Consider the following 17512-nt stretch of genomic DNA (forward strand, 5'->3'; position numbering starts at 1 on the left):
GTGGAACCCAAGTGGTGTCCTCTTACTGGACTTTTGTACAAATTACAGTTTGTCCAGAATGAACACCATTTTCGAACATAAGAATTTCCATTAGCGCACGTACCACCAAGAATCGCCCTGGCTGAAGCAAAAACTTTTGAGGAGTTCGAGGAGTCCGTGGAAAAAACTGCCTTGAAGCGATTCTGGCAAACTGTCAGGTGACTCAGGAGGGGACAGTGGTGCTCTATTCACAGTGTATAGTGCAGATGAGGCACTGCTGACTTCAACTGAGGATATAGTCAGGCAGTAGAAGGAATACTTTGAAGACCTCCTTAATCCCACTGACACACCTTCTGTAGAGGAAACAGACAAGAGGGGTAACTAGCCCATCACTGGGGGTGACGTCGTTGAGGTTGTTAAACAACTCCTTGATGGCAGGGCCCCGTGGGGGGGATGAGATTCACCCTGAGTTCCTGAAGGCTCTGGATGTTGCAGGGGTCTCTTGGTTGACACACCTCTGCAATGTCACATAGAGATCTGGGGCGGTGCCACTGGATTGGCAGAAGGGGTACCTGAGGATGTGCTCCAGCTATTGTTATTGTAGGATCTTTACCTTACAACATAAAACGCCTTGAGGTGACTGTTGTGTGATTTGGAGCTACGAAATAAAAATGAAATGAATTGAACAATTGGGGGGATCACACTCCTCACCATCTATTCCAGGATGCTGGAAAGCAGGGTTTGTCCATTAGTCAAACCTCGGATTCAGGAGGAACAATGTGATTTTTATCCTGGCTTCGGAAACCTGGACCAGCTCTTTATCCTTTCAAGGATATTCGAGTGGGCGTGGAAGTTTGCCCATCCAGTCTGTTTGTGTTTTGTGGATCTAGAGAAGGCATTCAATCATGTCCCTTTGGGTATCCTGTGGAGGGTGCTGCGGGAGTGTGGTGTGTCTTGTCCGTTATTATGAGCCATTCAGTCACTGTACAGCCACAGCAAGAGCTTGGTCCACATCACTGGCAATAAGTTGGACCTGCCTAGCTCAGCCTCAGTATACATTTAGGTAACAGTAGAACAGTGGGAAATTACAGAACATCTGCACAGAGCAGCCAAGATCAGGACACAGGAAAGAGTCATAGATTTTTATTTTGAGCTTGGTCTAAACTATGAGCTCAAAATAAAAGATGTTCTGCGGTTACCTGAATGTGTGCTGAGACTGAGCTAGACTGGTGAGTGGCTGAGAGGAAAAGGGGGAGAAGGGAGAGGAGAAGTCAGCCAGGTGCATTCATTATTGGATGCTATGGTATCAAGATTGAAGTGCGTGGCCTTAAATGTAAAACTTTTGCAGGATCTTGTAAAAGTACATCTTTTCTTTCTCTCCCACGTCCCTTGCGGAGCTCCATACAACCTCACGGGAAAATGCCTTTTTCTTTTCTTGCCTGTCCTGCAGGTGTTGCTGTTGAAGCATTTGATCCAGTTTTCCCATTGATGGAGTGTTTTTCTAATGGGAAAAAAGTATCTTGATATTTAGTCTTTTTTATTATTTCTCTTTTTGGCTGAGGTAAAGCTGATTTAAACCACAGAGTTCAGCAGATTTCTATCAGCAAAACTTCAAGGGAAAATTAAAGCCGGTAGCCAGAAATCTAAACTGTGTTTTAGACATGAAAATTATGGTTAATAAGAACTTGGGCTTATGTAAAAAGTACAGCATATTAATGGACTGTTTTCATTTCAAATTCAAATAATTTCTAGACATTTCCATCAATTTTCAACACTTGAATAAAGACTGTGGAATGCAAATGCTGAAAACATCCAAAAAACGGATTTTATCAGGCCATTTTGGCAACGAGAAGCAGGTGGAGTGCAGAGTAAGGTTGAAGAGGTGTATGCACATACACACTTACACACCCACACACACACACACACACACACACACACACGCACACAAAGCGCTTTGTTCCCTCGGGTAGACCATGGAGCCGTCAAAACCACTCTGATTTTGAATTAGCTCTGATTGGCTGTCATTGCAGTGTGCCCCACACAGCTGAGACCACTCCAAACCACACACACACACACAAACACACACTTTTGTGGTTTGGGCATCATGTTTCACTAAACTGCTGAGTTCTCTAGGCTGTAACTAGGGCTGTTTTAAGAGCTGTGGTTGAGTATAAATGTGCATGTGTGAGAGAGAGAGTGTGTTCACATCTGTCTATGACTGCAGAGAATGTGTGTATGCAATGTATTCAAATTTTTTGATGGTGGGGGTGTATGTGGATATGTTGTTACGCCTCTTGAGCTCTGGGTATTTTCTAAGGTTCTACACTAGGACATTTTAGGCTGCAAAATCTGCAAAAAGAAAAAAGCTTGTATGTATCTACATATTTGTGAAATAACCACCACAGATTTAATTTTTTATTCTGCCCTTGGCAACATTTGTCTCTGTCATTTCTGAAAAAGAAGACGTGTATACAAACCTTTTGATATTGGATTGAATTAGTATGATCTGTGCCAAAATATTGTAAGTAAGTCGTGGTATTTTCAGAAAAGAACAGTGGTTGAATGCGGTGACTTGTGTTATTGATATAACTGGTACAGCATTGTGTACCAATTCAGGAAATTTGCACTTATGTGGTGCTAAAGAACAATTGTTTGGCACCACCTCAGCATTTGAACAAAGATTTCAGAGCACTTCTTTAAAAAATATCCCCAAATATTTAATTAAGACGTTGTACAAGTTTGCATAAATGCCACTCTGACACCACAAGTATGCATGCTAAGTAAAATTTGGGTCCAAAACAAGCAGGTCCGCCCACTTTCAAAGGGATGCCATGGTGCCAGAAAAGACTTGTGTGGCTAAGTGCACAGGGGTTTGCTAGCTCAGTATGAGTTGGCTGTAAATCCAACATGCCTGCTTCTCCGAATACAAAGTCAAAATGTGTCTCAGTAAGCATAATGTTCTCAAACTGGAATTGGTGGGAGCGGCAAAAATAAGCAGTCAGTGGGATGTATTAAAAAAAATCTATTAAAATGTTCAGACCAAAGCTGGATTCTATCTATAAAGGCCCCAGGATCAGGTTTCTCTGTGAACAGCAGCCCATTTATCCACAAGTGTGGTTAAAAACAGAGGGCAGAGTTGCACCAGAAATAAAAAAAACACACAAATATGCAGTAACATTCACATAATTCTGTTTGGGTGTGTGCACTTGTGTTTCTCTTCTTTTATGAATTCAACTTGTCGGGAGTTGGTAAAAGTCCCGACAAGTTGGAAAAAGGAAGTGACGGAAGTGAAGTTACTCAAATTTAGTGTGAAGACTTAGTTTAATATCAGAGCTTGTCAATGTATTACCATCTGACGAGAAACATGTCCGGTACAGGATAATGTTCCTATTCCTCACCGGTGGTACATCAGTACCATCTAGTGGCAATGTACATGACTTTTTGTACTATTGTTTTCATTTGTAATCCCACTCAAAAAAATTATTTTTCGCTACACAAATTGCCGTCTGTTCAGAGTTTAATGTTAGAAGCCTTCTGTTGTGCAAAGGAAACTGTATGTTTGTGATATCACAACTACACAAGGAAATTTTAAACTTCCAGTGTTTCACAGAAGTAAATGAGATTAAGGCCATGGGTGGATAAATATAATTTTAAACAGAACTGGGGGAAAAAGTGACTCCCTCATTTGATTGCCTGCTGTTCAAGGTCTTTCTCCAGTGTCTCAGTATCTTAAAAAGGGCATTTCAAACCAGCAAACAGCAAATCAAAGTAAACTGTTAAAGTCAAAAGTGCAGCATAATTTTGGGGATGTGGGAACATCAGGTACCTGTAAACACCAATAAGAGCTGGTAGATAAAATCTGCTGTTCACCTGAACACTTTTAAAGTACTTCTGAAAAAGGCCTACTGTTACATGTGGCTCGAGCTCACAATAAAAAGAGAGAGTCTGACAAGTTAATTGTGAGTTAAGTGGTTTATTTACAAAAAAAGATATGCAGTGTGTGCAAGCTTGGGTTAGCAGTGAGAGGGTGACCATCCGAGGAGTCCGGTGCCTTGTAGTGGACAGAGGGAGATTCGCCAAATCAGCTGATTAGAAATATTAAAGATGGACGTAGCCAACATGATGTCACCTATTGGATTGATTGCTTATTCTGAAGTGTCAGCATTCGCATTATGGTCACCACAGTGTTGGCTGAAACTATAGGAGCAAACATTTTTTGCATCAAGCTGTAAACATGCTTACTACTAGGGGTGGCACGATACCACTTTTTTACCGATACCGATACTTTACATTTGGATATCTGCCGATACCGATACTTAATATCAGATTGGCGCATCCCTACTTACTACTGCTTGTTGGGAATTTTAGATGAGGATCTATAGAGACAGACTCCTTTTTGAGTCAAATGGTACCAAGAGCACTTGGTAATTTTTGCCACTTCCACATTTATTGTTTTTTCTGCTCTGTAGGTTGCCTGTGGAGACACATGAAGAAGGGGCATCACACTAGCCAGTGCACCATTCAATGTCAGCTGGGACAACACTTGCATTTAAATGAATGTGATTAGAACCTTGTTGCACTGTGTGATCCAGCACAGCTTGTTATAAGTTAAATATTAAAAACAACTATAATAACTGCCAACTTTATAATGCATAGGAAAAAAAAATGACATAAGCAAAGCAGCATAAACAAGACAGCTCTGGCAAGGCAGCATTTGTGGGTGCAAATCTGAAAACCAAGTTGGCATGAGTACACTTTATGAATGAGGAGAAAACATGTACTTTAGATGTACCTCCAATTTTACCATAACATTACAGTTAATTCAATATAGGGTGCCTGCCTTAAAAAAAATCACTGGAAGGAGGTGGCTGGCTCTGCAGTCAGATTCAAATGAGGGAGATAGGAAACAGACATGTGTTTCCTAAAGATGAGGCAATATATTGAGTTAGTAACATGCTTCACATTAAACTAAAAATAGAGGTATTTCTGTGGCCTACTTGCCGACGACCTGAGGCATAAGCACACAAAGCAGCTGCTTGTGAACACCCAGCCAGCAGGGGGCCCCCATGAGCACTTGAAAGTCACATAAGACAGGCTGTTAAATGCATATTTGTTGTGCATGTGATGTTTCAGTGGCAATCATACTCTTAACACTACTGATTTAATTATTTCCGCTGCTTGTGTCAGAGCTGGGGTCAGGTTCATATGTTTTATAATTATTTGCAAGTACACTATATTGCCAAAGGTATACACTCATCCATCCAAATCCTTCCATTCAGGTGTTCCAATCACTTCAGTGGCCACAGATGTATGAAACCAAAAGCATGCTAGGCATGCTTCTACAAGCATTTGTTAAAGAATGTGTCGCTCTCAGGAGCTCAGTGGATTACAGCGCTGTACCATGATAGGATGATACCTGTGCAACAAGTCCATTCATGAAATTTCCTCACTACTAAATATTCCGCAGTCAGCTGTTAGTGATATTTTAACAAAGTGGAAGCGATTGGGGAAAAACAGCCACTCAGCCACAAAGTGGTAGGCCACGTGAAATGAATGTGGCCTTCAGATTGGTTCAAGAACAGTGTGTAGAGTGTGTAGAATGAGTTTCCATGGCCGAGCAGCTGCATCCAAGTTTTACATCACCAAGAGCAATGAAAAGCATTGGATGTAGTGGTGTAAAGCATGCCCCCACTGGACTTTAGAGCAGTGGAGATGTATTCTTTGGAGTGATAAATCATGCGTTTCCATCGGGCAATCTGATGGACCAGTCTGGGTTTGGTGGTTGCCAGGAGAACAGTGCTTGTCTGACTGCACTGTGCCAGGTGTGAAGTTGGGTGGAGGGGGGATTATGGAATAGGGTTGTTCTTCAGGAGTTGGGCTCAGCTCCTTAGTTCCAGTGAAAGGAACTCTTAATGCTTCAGCATACCAAGACATTTTGGACAATTTCATGGTCCCAACTTTGTGGGAACAGTTTGGGGATGGCCCCTTCCTGTTCCAACATGACTGCACAAAAGTGCACAAAGCAAGGTCCATAAAAACCATTCCAGAAGAGTGGAAGCTGTTACAGCAGAAATCATATCAAACCCTGATAACAGTGTTACATTATGCAGATTATCATGTTGGTGTATTTGCAGTCATATTCCAGCACTGTTACATCTCAGTTAGCTAGCTGTTTTATTTAGTAAGTGTTGTTGTTTTGCTCCTCTGAGTTATTAGAGTTTGCTCTAAGATGGTAAAATAAACTCATCCCATTTCATCAGCCGTTGCCCAGAAGCACTGCTGAAATATCTGCCCGCGGTGCTTCTTCAGCTGACTGCAGGTGTCTTTCCCCCCAAATCAATATGAACTAACCTGTGAGACATTTTTATTATTGACAGATACAATAGCATTTAATATGACATAGCAGGGGTTTTTTAATCCTTCTCTGCAAGTAAAGAGCACCTTTCCTAATTAATAGATTGTATTTTATTTATTTATTGTCTTTTAATATATGCATTTATATTTAATAAATATAGCCCGCTTTTACATGTATAGTTTGTGTAAGAAAATCATATTTAGCTTTATGTTAAATTGTTTGTGACTGTTTTGACCTTTTTTTGCACATTTCAAAAGCAATTAAAAAAGTTAACTTGCTCTGTAAATGCATTCTCTGCCAGTAGTATTAATAAGGGGTCTCTTAGATGTACAAAGCACAAGCAATCAAACATATATAGTTAATACTGGTGGTGCTGAGATGGGCGGTTGCCCATGAGTTTAGCTCGGGGTGGGGGCCACAGATCAAATTCTGCTTAGGACCTTTTAACACCTTGGGCCGGCTCTGAATTCATGGTTTGAGACACAGCAACACCAGTGCCACTAGAGGTCACTGTTCACAATGTTTTTAATCAAGCTTGGTTTGACTGTGAAATAAAAGCACTTATTACTTGATCCTGCTCTGAAGAATATTGTCAGGAACCTTTATCAAAACCAAATGCTTCAAACTGGGTGCAGTGCGGTTTGAACCACCGCTGTTTGAGCATTGGTGCATTTGTGTTAGCTGACAATGATACATCATACACTCTTCTCTCTCTGCTGTTCGCCCCTGAACACTGCAGAGTGCAGCACAGTGTAAAATGAAATGAAATGGGGAAAAAAAGACTCGGTGTTTGGTTTTCAGCCTAATTCACTGTTGCAAGTTAAAACCTACTATAGTCAAGAGTTCTTGGTAACAGAGACCATTAATGCTCTGGGTAATATTTTTCATTACTTTACAGATATACACTTTGGTAGTTCAAGTTCAAGTTCAAGTGTACTTTATTGTCAAAAATCTGTGTAACAGGGTTAGCACAGAAGTTCTAAATTGCGTTTGACCAGTCTCCAATGTGCAAGTTTAAAAACAATTAAATAGGACATTCACAATAATCTCTCTTTACATACACACACACACACACAAACACACGTGCACACATACACAGCTAACCTACTCGTACATGAATTACCATTCTTACTCTGACATATTCATTCACAGCATAAACACAGACAATACACACTTACATATGCGCAGTCATTCGAACACTAACATACTGATAAGACATGTGCAATACAATACAGCACAATACTCTCACTCATTCACACTCTTCATTCACTCACTCACTCCCTCACTCACTTCACTCACACACACACACACACAACACACACACACAGTGTGTAATAAGTATACTGACATGACACGCAACCACACAACCCCCCCCCCCCCCTCCTCACACACACACACACACACATAGCAGCAGCAGAAGTACAATCAGTGGTCCTAGAAGTAAAGTGAAAAAGTGTACATCTGAATACAAGGTGCAAGAGTAAAATGCCAAGTGGCATGGAATGTTCAAGTGTCTTTCCTCAGTGTGTTCATGAGTCTAATTGCTTGAGGAAAGAAGCTGTTACTCATTCTGCTTGTGCGGGACCGCAGGTTGCGGTACCGCTTCCCTGATGGTAGAAGGGAGAACAGTCTGTGTGCTGGATGAGTAGTGTCTTTGATGATGTTCATTGCCCTCTTGGAACAGTGTGAAGTGTACAGTTCCTGGATGGCTGGTAGGGGTGACCTGATGATCTTTTCTGCTGTCCTCACCACCCTCTGTAGCGCCTTTTTGTCTGCAGCTAGGCAGCTGCCGTGCCAAACAGAGACGCTGCTGGTCAAGATGCTCTCAATAGCACCTCTGTAGAAGGTGGTGAGAGCAGAGATAGGGAGGTCAGCTCTTCTCATCCTTCTCAGGAAGTGGAGTCGTGTCTGCGCCTTCTTGACCAGCGCAGTGGTGTTGGTAGTCCATGAGAGGTCATCTGTGATGTGCACTCCCAGGAACTTTGTGCTTTTCACAGACTCTACTGCACTGCCGTTGATGGTGAGAGGGGTGTGTGTTGTTTTTTTCTTCCTGAAGTCCACTGTAATTTCTTTTGTTTTGTTTACGTTGAGAAGCAGGTTGTTCTTCTCACACCAGGCGATGAGTTGCTGTACTTCCTCCCTGTACGCTGAGTCATCATTGTCTTTGATGAGGCCCACCACTGTTGTGTCATCTGCAAATTTGATGACGTGATTCATTTCAAATCTGGCACAGCAGTCGTAGGTCATCAGCGTGAACATCAGGGGGGAGAGCACACATCCTTGCGGCACCCCGGTGTTAATGATGGTGGTCGCTGAGGAGTTGTTTCCAACTCTGACTGTCTGCGGTCTGTTTATTTGTTAAGTAATGACCTAATATAGCGAGCCACTGTGATACCACCCTTATTTATGCCGTTTTTTTTGTTTTGTTTTGTTTTGCCAAGGAAAACGCTGAGTCAGAGGCACGTGATTAGCACGAACCTGTGGAGGTGAACTTAAGTGACAGATACGACACAGGGGAGTTTGTTACTGTTCACAGGGAGTTTTTTTTCTCCTTCCTGCTGAAGCAAAATGCTTGCTATCACATTAGGTTTCTCTCTATGATATTTAAAGTTCTTTTGCTTATGGTGTAATGTAAAGTGCCCTGAGATGTTGATAACAGACTGGCGACCTGCCCAGGGTTTACCCTGCTTCTTGTCCTACGGTAGATGGGATTTATAAATCACTAAATGACACAGAATTTCCCTTTTTATCAGTACGATTAAAAAAAAGATAGTATTTTTTAGCTCAGTGGCATACTGACAAGCCGCTTTTCCACCCGTCGGGGTGCCGGTCCCAGTATTTGAACTGTTCAGTGGTTTTTCCACCAGGAACGCACTGGGTGCTCGGCCGAAAAATGCGTTCAACTCGGCCCCACAAGCTAGCTGGTCTGGAACCAAGAACACGTGACAAAAGCAGCAGAAGGGCGTGACTTTGCCGTCTCAACATAAACTTTTTTACCATATTACATGTGTATTACATGAGAAAAGCGAAGAGATTTTCACGGCTGTGAATTAGGTTGGGTCTTAAGGCTGAACTTTGCTTTATATCAGTTCATATCACAGATATGAACTGATACAGCAAGCACTTTGGTCAGTACTTGCTGTTTTAAAGTGCTCTATAAATAAATTGGCTTGGCTAGATAAAAGGACACAAAGTGCATACTTGTCTTGCTCTAATCGCTGTCTGTGTTTACTTCTGTGCTGCACACAGATGCTGCAGTAGTTTGGTTTGGACCATAAAATGTGTTCGCAGCACAAGAAAGGGGAGCGTGTTCTCCCATGTTTGCGCTCTTCGGTTTCCATGTCCAGATGAGGACCCGCCCACACTCATACGTAAAGGAGCGGTTTGCAAGTGCAGTGGAAACGCGGGCCCGTTCTTAAGCTTTTCACCGATTCTTTTGGGAACAGCACCGGCACTGGCACTGGAACCCCGGCGATGGAAAAGGGGCTACAGGGTACCTGGTGCTGGAATACACGAAACCTGTAAATCCCTATATTTAAAGCCTTGTGTTATACTGCGTACGCTACACAGATTGGAATGCGATGATAAAATCACAATCCTAATGCATTAGCTAATGTTACAAAGTTGCTTGGCTACTCTGTTCATTCGTAATGCTGAATTTCCTGCTGCATATGAAACATCACTGTGTGCCAGCAGCTTCCAGATGTCAGCATTTACGCAGAAACAATTTCCTCATCTCTGATGGCTTTGTCTTCATCTGTGAAATTCCATTAGATAAATTTACTGGATGTGAACATAACCTCATTTTTTTCCCGCTGTGCTAAGTTCCACTTTTATTAGGTCAATGTATGGACAGATATTGAGTTTAAACTCAAGGGTTTGGCTGATGGTGTGGTTCACAATGTAATGTGAGGCGAGGTGAAGCCAGCCACGGAGGTGTGCAGGCAGAGGCGCAGCTATATACTTTCTGAGGAGTATGCAAACACATTATTTTCCCCACTTCGATTTGGTGCCCCCCTCTTGTGCGGTGCCCCTATGCATTGCATATAGTGCATACCCTCTTTTTGCACCACTGTCTCCCATTTGAGCTTGGATCCATTCTTTAACTGAGCTCTGTTTCTCCCACTCTTTATTATGTTTTTCTATATTTAACCCCACTTAATGGAGCTCATTCTTACGCTGCCTCCTCACTCTGGGCTGTTATGAGTGTTTGTTTGGGTGTGCGCCCGGTCAACTTGGGCGGGAGCAATAAACAGGAAATGGGAGCTTGGAAGGGACAAACTACCTACCACTCATCTTTTGCTTTATTATAATCAAGGAGTTTCATTCGGAAAGAAAGTCAAGCCCAAATAAGCAACTTCACGTTCAAAAATAAGCCCAAAAAACTGCGACTCACGAGATTTGCAAGCGACTTTAGAAAAAAACAAGCCCAAAGTCGCTTATATAATAAGCAGACTTGGCAACACTGCCACCGATGCAGATTCGATAAAAGGGGCGGAGCGAGAACCCATCCGGGTATGTTGAGCGAACTTGCCTTTATGCGTACTTAGGTTTGGAACAGTACTTGAGAGTGATGACGTTTCACAAGTTCATGAGTACAGAAGTCCGCACAAGAACGCATCTTATCTGTGTCCAAATTCAGGGGCCACATCTTTCGAAGGCCGCATTTGTAGGCCAATTACGTCACAGCGAGGCGACGAAGGCTGTCCAAATTCGAAGGCTCCACCAAATGCGGTCAATGAATGCGTCCTTCTTTTCTCGAATTTGAAGGATGGGTCCGGTGTATCCTTCTGGCCTACCATATCCCATGATTCATTGCACATCAAACCTCAAAGATAAAAATGGTGGAGGATAGCGGCCAAAAAGTTTGAAAAATGACCATTTCTGTGACACAAAATAAACTTTTAAGATGTTTTCAGGCGAGAATATAAATGTGTAAACCTCAAATATGAGCTTGTTTTATCAATATATCGCTTAATACCAAAAAGTGCTCTGCCGTTTTCGGAGCTGTCAGTTGCTGCTGCTCTACCAGCAGCTCGCCTCGCTAGCTGTCAGCTCGGCTATCGAGGCTCGCTTTAGCCGGAGAGAATGCACGACTGCCGGTGTTGTGCGAAATTCTGTTCCCCCGTGAAAATCTGTTTCCCCTGCTTCGGGAGAGCCAGGCAGAGAGGCGGATCCGACGGTCTTCTCGGCGCTTCTGATCAATTTCCTATGGAGTAAGACCTTTTCGACAGTTATCTTGCTCCATAAATTTCTCGGTAAACGTCTTTTACTCTGTTTATTCCTCTCATCTAGAAGAACTCCTGTGAATATGAAAACATATGCTCTTTATTTGCCACAGTTACATGGGGAGAACCAAATATTTCAGCCATCCAAAATATTGTGTTCCCCCTCCATGACATGGGAACAAATTCATTTACCAGCAAGTCTTTTACAGTGGCATTTTACCGAGATATCAATCAGAAGCGCTGTGAAGACACCTCAACACCTTCAGAAAAAACAAGGTAACTGATAATGTCGATGTAGCTGACTTCGGGCTATAATTTCATGTCATTTACACAAGTGACGGGTGAGGCACTGTTACCTTGCTGCTTTTTAAAACATCTCTGCAATGTATCCACCTCCGATGTGGTACCATTTAGGCCAGGTAAAAGAAACTGCAGTGTCAAAATGTTTAAATGAACGGCAAGTGTGTAAGCCCGCAACTGTAAACAGCGCAAAGGGAAGTAAACTACCGGCTTCCGCTATGAATTATGGGTAATGGCACCAAGTCAGGAATACTGTGGATAACTCACTCAGATGATCTCTAACGGCTGATGTTTGGTTTGTTTCAGTGATTCATTTGTTCCTGAGCAAATCAATTTGCCTGAAATTAAAGTTAAGCATCATAACTGGATAGTTTTATTCAACATTAATGTCTCACTTAATATAATTAGTTATTAATCATTCACTCAGCTGTATTCCTTGATCTTGAAATGTGTTATACTCGTTTTAACAGCTTATTTTGAATTAAAGATTTAAAATTAAACCACAAAAAGTTCGCTCTCCGTTTAACCAGCTGTTTATCTGCAGCTGTGCTGTCACGGTTGCTAGGCAACACGAGCTATGCTGCGGTGAGGGCAGATGATGCAGATATGAAGTTTAGACCGTCCAATTTCACAGCCACTAACTTCCGGCCTTTCCGGTCTTCGTGGGCCGCGAAGGACCCGGTCTACGTAGGATGGGTCCTTCGAAGGACGCGGCCCCTGCGAGCAAAACGGCCTCTCTCTCTCTCTAGAACAACAAAGAAATGGTAACTTAACAGTCACAATAGGCAAGGGGTGCCACCATGTGGCTGCTGCAGTACACGGCATTACAATAACAGTGCCCGTTACAACAGCTAACATCTTCAGGATTCTTTGAGAACAGCAACTACAGTGTCATTACTCGCTGTAGGTCTGTCAGGTTTTACTTTGACCTGTTTGACCTGCTGCCCTCTGGCAGGAGCTACAGGTGCATCAGAGCCACAACAAACACACTTAAGCACAGTTTCTTCGCCAGAGCAATCACCACCCTGAACTCACACGCTCACCCACTGTAACTGTGCAACACCCACATCTCTGTGCAATATTATATTATTCATACTGAACAATATCTGTCACTCCTATATTGTGTAATATCCAATATTCATTCACTAGTGCAATATTCACCATCTTCATTATTATATGTATACACTTATTTTATTTTTTACAACATATATATTTTTATGCATTCTCTTTTCTGTATTTTTAATACATTTTATTTTCTGTATATTTTAAACATTTTGTTTTATTTTCTGTATATTTTTAGATTATATTAGATTATTATATTTTTATTTTAGAGAGTTTGACTTTCTACTGCATGGCACCGAACAGGAATGGCCCTCCAATCTCATTGTACATCCTGTATAATGACAGTAAAAGGCATTCGATTCTACTATGGACACAACAAACACACAGCACTGTTAATCAAAATTGGGAGAGAGCTCATATTTGGTTTCCTGTATTTTTTGAAGAACTTACCTATTAATTAAATCTTTAACATAATAATTACTAAGTCTTGCCTCTACATTACTTTTTGGCCATCTTAAAGTGCTTGGTGATGGCACATTAAAGGAAGTGATGTTAGGTATATGTCAAGGAGACAGTCGCTAGAGTTTCATATACTTGGGGGGGAAAAAAGTTGAAAACCTTATGCTTAATTACATAACCATTGGCGTGAGGCCCGTCCTGATTGGTTGACGTGAACCAGGAAGCTGCACAAAGAAAATAAAAACCGGTCTGGCTGCTCTTGTATTTGAAAGACCTTTGACTTGCAAAGAGACATGCTGGTGACAGAGCTGTAGGTAGGTTGTTGCTGCTGGGTATGCTTGACATCAAGGATAGCAAAAATGTTTAGAAAGTTATTTAACCTGCTAGTAGTTTTCGCTGTTATTAGTCTGGCATGTTTTGTTCTGTTTTTTTTACAGAGCAAAGATCACTTTTCATTTATTGTTCCTAAGTCACATTTTGTGGCAGAGGGAAACAAAGTATTTTCATGGGGAGCAAAACAAGATGTCAAGCAGGCGTGGGTGAGGACGATTACAGTGGAAAGTCCCAGCAATGATACTACTCAGAGACCAGCTAATGTCACCAGAACTTTGGGACCCTGCCCTGAAACCCCTCCAAATCTCGTAGGTCCGCTTTATGTGGGCTTTGATTTTAGAAGGACTTTGGAAGATGTGAGAACTCTCTTCAATTCTTCTCTTAAAGAGGGAGGAAGGTTTAAGCCAAGGGACTGCATCGCAGAACAGAAGGTAGGTGAATGAGTTGAGAAGAAGAGAGGAAAAGGAAGGGAGAGCTTCACATATGAATGAACGAATGAATGGATCCATTATATATTTACTATTTATGTATTATGTTTACCTGTTTCTGGCAAAATGTGTTGTATAGCTTAGTTCGAGCTTTAAAACTAGAGCGAGTTTGTAGAGATAAAATAGTGTTACAGCCACGTAAAGGTTAACTCGTTCATTTATTTATCTATCTGGCTTCATTATTTTTGATTTAGTGTATTCTGAAACAACCCCAGTACTTACTTAAGTTTTAACCCTTTAAAGCTAACTATCTTAAGTTCCTTTGCCTCAAAGCGAGTCTGTTCTGCGTTACCTTTTCTTTCTCTCACGTATTGTATATGCAAATAAACGTTGTCACCTTCAAACAATGAGGTCGCTCAGTGGTCTCGTGATTGCGGTGAGCTAAATAGGCTTCAGAAAATTATAAACACTCGATTTTAGGTAGTTATTTCTACAGTTAGTAAATGTTACCACCGTGCTTGTGCATGTATGTGTGTGATTTCATTATTTAATAGTTTTAATCAGGACAGCTATGGGCCACGTGTTTGTTTGTTTTTGTTTTTTATTTGTTTTGGGGTTTTTTAAACATAATTCTCTCCGTCAGGCGTGAACATGGTCCCGCCTGGTGCCCTTTGTTTACTATTGCCAGGGGAAGCGTCCATGTCCCCAAATCGCCTACTATCAACTTTATAAGCTCGTTTAAAATGAGCAATTTCTTTTTTTTCTGGAGAGCTTTTATATTTTTCCTGGGACTTCAGATGCTGGGGCTGTCAGGTTTCTTTCTTTTTTTTTTTTTAAATATCTATACGATGATTGTTGACTGCTTCAGTTTGGATTCGTTATTTCAGTTTATTCTGCCCTTTAACTATATTAGACTATGGATCTGGTGTAAGTATTTCCTGATAAATTACTTATTTAATTTTGTACAATGATAAGGTAAGATAAGATAGTGTTTATTCGTCACATGCACAGTTATACACAGTACAATGCACAGTGAAATGTATTTTGTACCTGCAACCATATATATACACACACATATAAATAAGAAGAATAAAAATAAAAATAAGTAATTCGAAGAATGAGACCACCACGGTTGTCATGAATACTAATTGTTTAACTTTGTTTAAAGTGTGATATATTTGAGAAATTTAAAGGTGTGTTTTAAGAGTGACAGACATTTTTCTTTTAATAGTTTCAACAAAGGTAGCGCTCATATTTCCATGTCTTTTGCATCTTGTCTTTTAGTTTCAGAAGTAAGCACTGCTGTGGGTTACAAAATAATTTTAGGACATTTAAATAAAGAACAGTTAAACACTTAGTATTAAAGCAAATCCAAGTAAGGTCATTCTGACAGTAAAAATAGAAAGAATAGAAAGAAATGCACAATATTCTTCATATATATATATATATGTATGTATGTATAAACCTACTTCACTGTCATCTCTTTAGGTGGCAATCATCATCCCATTCCGGAATCGGCACGAGCACTTGAAGCACTGGCTTTATTACCTCCATCCCATACTGATGCGACAGCAGGTGGATTACGGAGTGTATGTCATCAACCAGGATGGAGATGGAGTGTTCAATCGGGCTAAACTGATGAATGCGGGATATATCGAAGCACTCAAGGACTACGATTATGACTGCTTTGTCTTCTCTGATGTAGACCTGGTTCCTCTAGACGACCGTAACCTCTATAGATGTTATGACAACCCACGACACTTGGCTGTGGCCATGGACAAATTTAACTTCCGATTACCCTATCAAACCTACTTTGGCGGGGTCTGTTCGATGTCCAAGGATCAATTCCTGAAAATTAATGGCTTCCCGAACACTTACTGGGGCTGGGGCGGCGAGGATGATGATATCTACAAACGAGTAATCTTACGTGGAATGTCCGTTTCTCGACCTAACTATGTGATAGGGAAATACAGGATGATCAGACATGAAAGAGACTTGCATAATGAACCTAATCCGGTTAACCCTGACAAACTGCTCCATACCAGGTGGACACTAGATAGGGATGGGATTAATTCCCTCAAATACACAGTCAAGGCTATTGAGAAGGATATTTTGTTCACTTTTATCACTGTAGATATTGATGCTCCACCAGCCTGAATGAGGTTGCAACTTGTGGCTCTTGGGCAGCTGTTCCTTATTGACTCATTTCTGTTTTGATCTCAGGACTTGAATAAGAATTGACTGCTCTGTAATTGGTGAATTTATGTTCATCAGTGTTTGGAAACTATGTACCCCAGTGCGCATGTACTGTACAAAGAATTGAGTCAGTTCTTCTCAGGCGCTTTGATCCAGTCCTCAAATGACAATCATTCTCAAAGTGAAATTATTCTTTATAGCTCATTAATCAGTAGTATTTGTCTGTTATAAGAACAGAAGGATCAAATTGCTCCTATGTGTGAATTTTAATAGCACAAGTCTCGTCCTCAGGCTTCTGCTAAATACAGACATTATCCACCCTAAATACTAACAGTCCACATCCACGCCAACAAAAGGAAAAAGGTGACATCTTTCACCTGTTGACAATAGCTTACAGTCAAATTAGAAATAGCTACTAATCAGTTATATACAAAGGAGAAAAATGTAACATTAATTACATCCATCCATTCTCTTGCACTTATCCTGTTTAGGGTCGCTGGAGCCTATCCCAGGTGACACTGGGTGAGAGGCAGGGCACACCCTGTATGGGTTGCCAGCCTGTTGCAGGACCAACACAGACAGACAGACAACCATTCACACCTATGGGCAATTTAGAGTGACCAATTAAGCTAACCCCAGTAACTGCATGTTTTTGGACTGTGGGAGGAAACCTGGGGAGAACATGCAAACTCCTCAAAGCGAGAGGTCCGGGCCAAGGTGGAATAGAACCCAGGCCTTCTAGATGTCTTTCTAGCTGTGAGGTATCGTGCTAACCACCACACCACCATGCTGCCCCATGTTGCCACATTAATTATACTATATGTAAGATATGCTTGGATGTTTTATTAGCTCAGTACCCACATACCTGAGTGTGGGAATGTTGTGTTTAACCCTGAGAAAAGGGTCCACAGATTTTTAATTTTTTTTTCTAATAGTTTTGCTGTGTCTAGTTATATGCCTCATGGTGTGTGAATGAGTGAGTTTTCTATGTAAAATGGGTAATTTATTGAGGGTAAGAAAATATAAACCCCTCACTATCATGTTACATGGGTTGCACTACATGTGGAGCCTGAGTTTTGTAACTTTATCAAGCTGTCCCGGGGTGTATTCTTAATGCTATGGGTAAACTCATAATTCTATGTTTAGTTACTTTTAGATTAGTTAAAGCAAGG

At 41.3% G+C, this 17512-nt stretch overlaps 1 protein-coding gene across 1 annotated transcript; it reads left to right on the forward strand.

Annotated features, from left to right (window-relative positions):
• Positions 1–13673: 13673 nt before the first annotated feature.
• Positions 13674–16889, forward strand: LOC115799469 (beta-1,4-galactosyltransferase 1-like). The gene is made up of 2 exons (XM_030756645.1): positions 13674–14147; positions 15633–16889. The coding sequence occupies exons 1-2, from the start codon at positions 13743–13745 to the stop codon at positions 16299–16301; spliced, it is 1074 nt and encodes a 357-aa protein (XP_030612505.1). The 5' UTR covers positions 13674–13742; the 3' UTR covers positions 16302–16889.
• Positions 16890–17512: the final 623 nt, after the last annotated feature.

The sequence above is a fragment of the Archocentrus centrarchus genome, chromosome 20 (assembly GCF_007364275.1).
Source record: "Archocentrus centrarchus isolate MPI-CPG fArcCen1 chromosome 20, fArcCen1, whole genome shotgun sequence".
Lineage (NCBI taxonomy): Eukaryota > Metazoa > Chordata > Actinopteri > Cichliformes > Cichlidae > Archocentrus > Archocentrus centrarchus.

Bases quoted from the DNA above. Each gene is read 5' to 3' on its own strand.
- LOC115799469 (XM_030756645.1), top strand. From the start codon at position 13,743: ATGTTTAGAAAGTTATTTAACCTGCTAGTAGTTTTCGCTGTTATTAGT. The intron at 14,148-15,632 runs GTAGGTGAATGA...TCATCTCTTTAG, and splicing joins ACTGCATCGCAGAACAGAAG to GTGGCAATCATCATCCCATT.